The sequence below is a fragment of the Montipora foliosa genome, chromosome 4 (assembly GCF_036669935.1).
Source record: "Montipora foliosa isolate CH-2021 chromosome 4, ASM3666993v2, whole genome shotgun sequence".
Classification (NCBI taxonomy): Eukaryota; Metazoa; Cnidaria; class Anthozoa; order Scleractinia; family Acroporidae; genus Montipora; species Montipora foliosa.
This window is the reverse complement of record NC_090872.1, coordinates 22,533,099-22,540,598: the sequence shown is the minus strand read 5'-3', so window position 1 is coordinate 22,540,598 and position 7,500 is coordinate 22,533,099. Positions and strand designations below refer to the sequence as shown.

Genomic DNA, 7,500 nt, shown 5'->3' with positions numbered 1-7,500 from the left:
GACCATATTAGGTACAACAGGTATATAAACTGACAGCCTGTGTCCGGCGAGCCAATGAAAATGCTGGAAATGTGATATCCGTAGTTCAGTTTTTAATCATACATATGTCCAGAAATGCACGCAACAGCGAATGTGGCGAAATCGCCAACAATTCTACACCCAATGCAAGAGAAAGGCAAGAGGGCTCCCTTGGCAGAGGGCGAATTTGATGAAATCAGTGGCGAACGTGACGAAATTGCCAAATAACTCAGAGGAGCCTCTTCAGTGATATTCAGCAAGAATATCGCGATGGAATTTGGGATTAATTTTTTAAGAAGTGTGGTGTGCTTCTCAGTCATGGAAAAGAGGGAAGAAGTGTCATCGTATGGAGTGGATTTGCCCAATGGGTTAGGGTTAGAGTTAGTGTTAATGAATAATCTTTATGCTCCAAACAAGGTTAAGGCTTTTTTCAGTGAACGGCAAAATTCAAGCCTGGGTTTGTATTTAATCGCGGATTATTGTTAATTGGCTTTTGAAATGCTGGGCCCAGATAGCTTGATAGCACAGTGGTATTGCACAGCTCAGTGAAACCTCACGGTACGTCATTTCAGACCTGCAGTCCAGTCCTGGGTATTTCCAAGTATTTTTAATTCCTTGATTTGTTCCAGTTAACAGCCACGATCTGTCATTTGTAAAAATCTGTTCTTGTCCGAATGTCCAATCATTTTCATACTTTCCATCAGTACGACTATTACCACTACCCCCTCCCCCCCGCCCCCCCGCCATTTTATTTACTTTGCTCCCAGTTCCATATTCACATTCTTGTTACCTGTGAAAGCGATTCCCATTCAATCTTGTTTCTTGACTTTGGCGCGCTTTCCACTGATTCTTCCTTTTTGATGAGCTTTCCATCCGTATGATTTTCCTTGAAATTTAAAAACGAACATAAAAACTCACCGCCACTAAGGATCTCTATCCAGCGACAGATTTTTCCTTTGGGAAAAATTGTTATCACTTCCTTCTGATATTTTCCACAAGCCTCACCAGTTATTTCTAATATAAAGCGGAGTACTTGGGTATGTAATAAAAAAACAGTTTTGGTGTGCTTTCCTGTTAGCGAGTGTACTATTTTAAAGTTGCCTGACTGAAAAATACAAAAGCAAATAGTTGTTACATAAAAAACCATCTTTAGTGAATAAAATTGGCAAAGGAACTAGCGCGATCACAAACAAAATTTGAATTATTAGCTACTTGCGGGAGTCCGAGAGTAGGAAGAACGTATAACTTTATCGTATTTGTGAAACGGCGTTTACACAGCCGGCGAGTTATTTTCAGATTGATTTTCCCGCGAAACCAGACCTTTCCAGCCAATCACAAGTCTTGCATGAGAAATTATTACCCATGGGACTAAGATCCCTCGTGCAAGCCAAATCGTATTTGAGAACTTGTCGAAAGATAGCTTGATCTGTGAAAATGCTGTTACACAAACGAATTACTGGTGTTGTTACACCCCTCTGTATTAACAGACCCACTAGAACCCGACCCAGTGGATTATTTTCCCTTACCCAGAGGAAATTTAGCCTCCCCGGTACCCAGCGAATATTTTGATTTTACCCGGCCATTTTTATGCTTCCCCAGTGACTGTTGGGTGTGACTTTTACATACCCAGCGTATTTTTGCAAACGAACAAAAAAATAAGAAAAATACAACAACAATCCGAAGCCGGTTCATATAAAAAAAATACTAGCAGGGAGCGTGAAAACGGCAGTATATATTTGAACCATGTGACACTCAACTCAGTCGTAGGACTGGTGCCGATCGAACAAAATGTCAAAGATGGCGGGAGCTATAGGCAGTTCTACCAGCAGTTCTAATTCTGGAACGGAAAGCGATTCGTCCTCGTCGGACTCTGATGATTATCGCACTCGTAAACGAGGTCGACTTAGAAAAAGAAGTAAACATGTACGGGAAGTGGAAAAAATTAAGAAGCGGAAATCCAGCAAAAGTAAAACCTACCGGCGCAAGTCAGGAAAGGATCGCGACAAGTCTCGCCACCCTTCCAAAGGTGATTACCTCGAGCCTATTTATATTGCTCTTGTCAGAAAAGAAATAGCGACAGCTACATTCCCTTTTTGTTTTCTTTAAAGTCCGTTAATGCTTTTGCTTTATTCAAGACGAAAGTCTTAAATGCTTGCTATGCTTATCGAACGAATACACAGCTTTATTATGATGACAGCAACTGCAAAGTTAATTTGATCTCAGCCACGTGGAAATCATTTGTCTATTTTCTGAAGAGTCGCCAAGATTGTGCAGTAACCTTGCAAGTTGAAACCGTCTCGAGTGCTGCCAGTGCCGCCTTGCGATCAGCTGGATCTACAAGGACAAGTTTGTTATCTTTCCAGCTATCCGGTCCATCAACATGGCACGATATTGCTGAATCAATGGGATTAGTGTCAGAAAGAACTCGCTCATCCGATCCAGTTCACGCTTCCTCTGTAAGGAACAAAACACTGGTCGATTCACTTCCAGATATCATCACGGCAGCTGACAAGTTAAAGTGTCTTATCACAGACATACGAACTTATACAGGTGCTGTTTCACTTGATATAACCAGTGGATCTATGACTTCACGTACAGCAGAGGGATTTTACGTAACTCTTGTGAATGGTGTACAGTATCGGTCAGACTATTTCAAGTACACTGGAAAGGAAAATATTCTGAGCGAAATCAAAGTTAAGACTCTAGGCACGCGCATGATTGAGGGATTCTATGGCCATGTGAAAATGATCATGTCACTGAGAAGAATCCAGGAAATAACCCAACAGTTCTGCAGAGTTCCAAACATGTGGCCACTGAGGCTTTCCACTTCGTAATCCCTGTTGTTACCTCAGGTAGCACCATGTGTTAAAACGTCAGTGTCAGGAGAACAAGAGATGAGGTGTCCTCCACTTACACGTATGCTACTGTATAAGCCCTGACGAAAACGAGACCTCTTCAGAAGCGATGTGGGCAATGTTCCAACAGAGACATGAACATTGCTTCACTACTGAAGACTTAAGGAAAATAAAGACGAACTTGGAAAATGGTAAGGACATTGACCCAGCTTTGTTAAGAAAGCAGTTGTACATTGGGACGATGGCGTTTTGTCGGGGGTATGTGAGCATGCTTGGATGTAAAGGAAACTTGACTAACGACCAAAGGGCGAAGCTTAGGGGTATTCACATGGCTACCAAGTCCCGACCCATGAAAACTTTAAGAGATTTCCAGAAGAGGAAGTATGGAGCACCACCGACCATCATTGGCCAGCGTGCAACCAGGCGTCCCTTACATGCGACACCCATACAGAATTCCATATTTACACCCTCAACAATTCCACAAGAAGACGCTGTCACTGTCGCCGTCATGCATGATCAGGATGGTGTTTCTAGTTATGTCAACAGCAACGTTTTCGAAGAGGGAGAGGTAGTGGCCTTTCGTGGAACTGATGGGTTGCCCTTTAATCTGTTGAGAATCACCCATAATGTATCTCTGTGACGTCTTGGCCCCCGATCCAGAGTCCGCAGGGACTTTCTTGTTGAAACTGCACGAGATGATTACAACATTTTCTATTCCCTAGATCCCAACTGGAAGAATGCCTCCATGGTATTTGCGCTTGTGTTGCGGGATGGAAACGACAGGGTAGTGACCTTGTTCTTGGAGGAGGCTGTCACAGTGACGGAAACTCAATTTTTGATGTCAACAGAAACATACAGCGAAATTCTGGAGATAGCAGAGCAATTTGAAGATTCCATCAAGTGAGCATTGCAATCAGATGAATCAAATGAAGACATGTACGAGGAAAGATCCACGGTGGGCACACAAGATGGTGATCACTAGGCACAAGAAACCGTGGTATATCAAGATCGTAGACAAAGAAGAGGCAGAGGGAACAGATATCAAGACATCATTGCATGTTTACGATGAGTTTTACCTAAGATCTTGTATAGGCTGACGTTAATTTCAAGCAACAGAGAGTTTATTAAGAAAATAAATACGATGTTATTTTCCTCTGCCTCGAAAGGTAAAGATAAAGATGTTGCGTTGAAATGTTGCGAGCGTTTGGCCAGGCCTTAATATAGTATTAGCTCTGTTTTTTATGTTATTTAATAAATTAATAAAGAGAATCTGTTATTGTTTTAATTTATATCTGTGCATGAACTTACAATGTAAATAGTGGGAAGTAAATTGAACTTAAACTTGAACTCACGTAAGGAAGGTTGGTGGTAAATTTTTGTTTCACTGCAATTTCAACTATTTGACGATAAAAACTTGCGACAAACGTTGCTTAATAACATTGTAAGATTTAAAAAGTTAAAAACGATAAAAAGCTATAAAGAGCTAAAATCGACGACGTTTCGACGTTAACATGACGTCATTATCAAGTCAAAAATGTATAAAAGTAAGTTCTATAAATACTAAAACGAACAAAAAGAGAAAATACTTTACGGGTTAAACAAAAAGTTTCGCACGTATGGAGTCCGTTTGCACGTTCAGATTAGGTTTGAATTTCTTAATATAAAGCATTTCCAACACTAAACAATCAAATTCACCTTGGCACTTTCTCAGAATCTTAAAATGACGATCCCTCCTAGCATGCGCTTCATGAAAATGCTTGCCAATTGCCGAATATTTGTGTTCAGCGACACGTTGAAAAAGGTGTCGGGCTGTATAGCCGACATAATCTGCATCGCACAGATCACATACAAAATGATAAACAACGCATTGCTGATTAACAATTGTCGGCTTGGCTTCTTTAGGTTTTAGGTCTTGTTCTAATTTCTTGCTTACAAAAACTGGCTGCAAAGCGAGGCCAATCTTATTACTGAGATCACGCAACTGCCTCCCGGCGAACAGAATTAGCTGAAACCTGATCTTTGAATGGTAGATTAATTCTGAATATGTTGCTCTCGTCAGCATTTCTCTCCGCTGTGCCTACAGAAGGTTTTCGAGAAACAAAAATTGGAAATAACAGAATCTATGAGACTCCAAGGGTAATCAAGACGGCTAAACATGGAGCGCAATTTGGCGCATTCTTCATTACAAGCCTCTGTTGTGGAAGATAGCGCATAAGCGCGATGTAACATTCAAGTTGTCTTTAATAAAGAGTCTTTATAGCGTTTATCAGTATGACTGTGGAAATGTAAGAGCACGCCAGTATTGGTTGGCTTTCTATAGACTTGAGTTTCAAGTTTAGTTCCATTCTTGATGATATGAAGAATGGCTAGCTCAACGTTACGCTCAATCGCCCTAAATTCCCGGCATAGTAAATCGAACCCAATCGAACTCAATCGGTGGATTGAGTTCGATTGAGTTCGGCAATCGAACGAAATCGAACTCACCGAAAAGAAAAAAAATCAATCGAACCCAATCGAACGCTCGTTCACCTCTTACTCTCAACTACATTTTTACAAACTTCAAACTTCCTCTAGTACGTGGTTAAAGTTTCAAAGCTGTAGGTGCTTGCATATAAGAACTGTGGCCGTCTAAAGTCTAATGGTATAGGCTAAATTTATTGTAGGAAGCCTTCTTAAAATAACGTTGAATACAAAGTTGAGAGAAAATACTTCATAGAATTTGTTATACAAACATTATGCTCTTCAAATTTGGTTTAGCCGTTTCTCCTTAATGTTATTTCTGTAATAAAGAACTGGAGACATTAGAACACCTCTTACTGTAGTAAAGTTAGCACCTTTTGGAATGAGTTAAACATTCTCCTCAAATCACATATGTTAATCTCTAAAAACTTCCAAATTAAAGGTGTTTTATTTGGGCTTTTTTCTGCGGATAATGACGATGACAATATTCTAGTTAACTACATTATACTTGAGAGCAAATATCTTATTTTTCGTTCGAAGTTAAGCAAAACGTTTCCAACTATTGCCCTATTAATATCAAATTGCAAAACAACGCACCAAATCGAGTGCTTCATTGTGAGGAAAAATAACAAACTCCACTTTCATAACAAAAAAATAGCTTCGCTTTTTACCCATATTGGAGCATGAGCTATCACCTCCAACTCCAAACTTAAACTAATATTGTAGTATTGTAATACGTTGAAGCATGTAGTGCGTATAGCTTGGATGTGTAGTGAGTGTAGTTTGGTTGTTTTGTGTTTAGCATAAATAGGTAGCGTAGTTTCGATATATAGCTCGGATGTATAGTTGAAAATTAAAGTGTAAACTATATTGGTAGTCAAGGTTACGCGCTGCAACGGACATAACGGATAAATTTATCCATATAAAAGTTAAGCAAAACGTTTCCAACTATTGCCCTATTAATATCAAATTGCAAAACAACGCACCAAATCGAGTGCTTCATTGTGAGGAAAAATAACAAACTCCACTTTCATAACAAAAAAATAGCTTCGCTTTTTACCCATATTGGAGCATGAGCTATCACCTCCAACTCCAAACTTAAACTAATATTGTAGTATTGTAATATGTTGAAGCATGTAGTGCGTATAGCTTGGATGTGTAGTGAGTGTAGTTTGGTTGTTTTGTGTTTAGCATAAATAGGTAGCGTAGTTTCGATATATAGCTCGGATGTATAGTTGAAAATTAAAGTGTAAACTATATTGGTAGTCAAGGTTACGCGCTGCAACGACATAACGGATAAATTTATCCATATAAAATTCGTTAAACTTCATATAAGGCGTTCCTTTTCACGAACTTAAGCTTGATTTGTTCTTAAATTGTTCTATGTATTAGCTGTGTTTTAAGCTCTGTCATCCTACCTTTGTATTGAGTTTTGTAATACCGTTTTTGAAAGGATATTCTGATGAACTTTTGCCGAAGTAGGATTTTCCCCGTCGAGTTTTTCCTTGGGTTATCCCCATTTTTCCACTATCATTCACGAAATTTCTTTTGGGTATAGTTGTCATGATGCAAGGGTGGTCGATCAGCAGCAAAACCTCCAATATGAAATTAAAATTTCTGTCCTCCCTTAACGTAATCTCGTATCGTATTAATTATGTATCAAGAACTGCCAAACTGTAGTGGATCCAATTCTTATTCACAACTTTAAACAAATAGCCTTAGTTGTTAGTTGCGCTGACGTAATTGAGCTGAGAATGACGCACGACGGGAGAAAAAGAAACACGACAGAAACATATATAACTGAGGTCCTCAACAAGCACGATTCGTCACAAGCGATATAGCAAATTGATTTCAGAGTGAACCCAAAACGCCACTTTTAAAATGCGTTCCAAATCTTGACGATTTTCCGAAAATTGTGAGTAGCTTCAAATTCCTTCATTCTTCACTTTCAGCTGATAGGCCGGCTGTAATGTAACTAAGTTTGTTTGCTCGCATAGGTTATGATGTTTTAATAACAAAAAACAGAGACGTGATAAAATATCCTGCCCCATTGAAAGTGGAAAATGAAATATTTTTGCATAAAAATAAAATCGATAGGAACACTAAGGAAGGTTTAATTACAATTTTAGGCTGGTTTCGTTGTTCAAGAATAGTTTACTTCATACGG

The 7,500-nt window shown here is 39.3% G+C and overlaps 2 protein-coding genes across 2 annotated transcripts in view; one reads left to right on the top strand and one right to left on the bottom strand.

Annotated features, from left to right (window-relative positions):
* LOC137999100 (uncharacterized) overlaps nt 1-6,998 on the bottom strand; it is a 10,229-nt gene extending 3,231 nt beyond the window's left edge. The window contains exons 1-2 of the mRNA XM_068844935.1: nt 6,752-6,998; nt 809-904 (exon numbers count right to left, since the gene is read on the bottom strand). Of these exons, the coding sequence (XP_068701036.1) occupies nt 809-904; nt 6,752-6,898 (243 nt within the window). The 5' untranslated portion in view covers nt 6,899-6,998. The remainder of the gene's footprint in view (nt 1-808; nt 905-6,751) is intronic.
* A 120-nt stretch (nt 6,999-7,118) lies between these two features.
* The window catches only part of LOC137999098 (uncharacterized), a 7,620-nt gene continuing 7,238 nt past the window's right edge, over nt 7,119-7,500 (top strand). The window contains exon 1 of the mRNA XM_068844933.1: nt 7,119-7,248. The gene's annotated coding sequence lies outside the window, so the exon portion shown is untranslated. The remainder of the gene's footprint in view (nt 7,249-7,500) is intronic.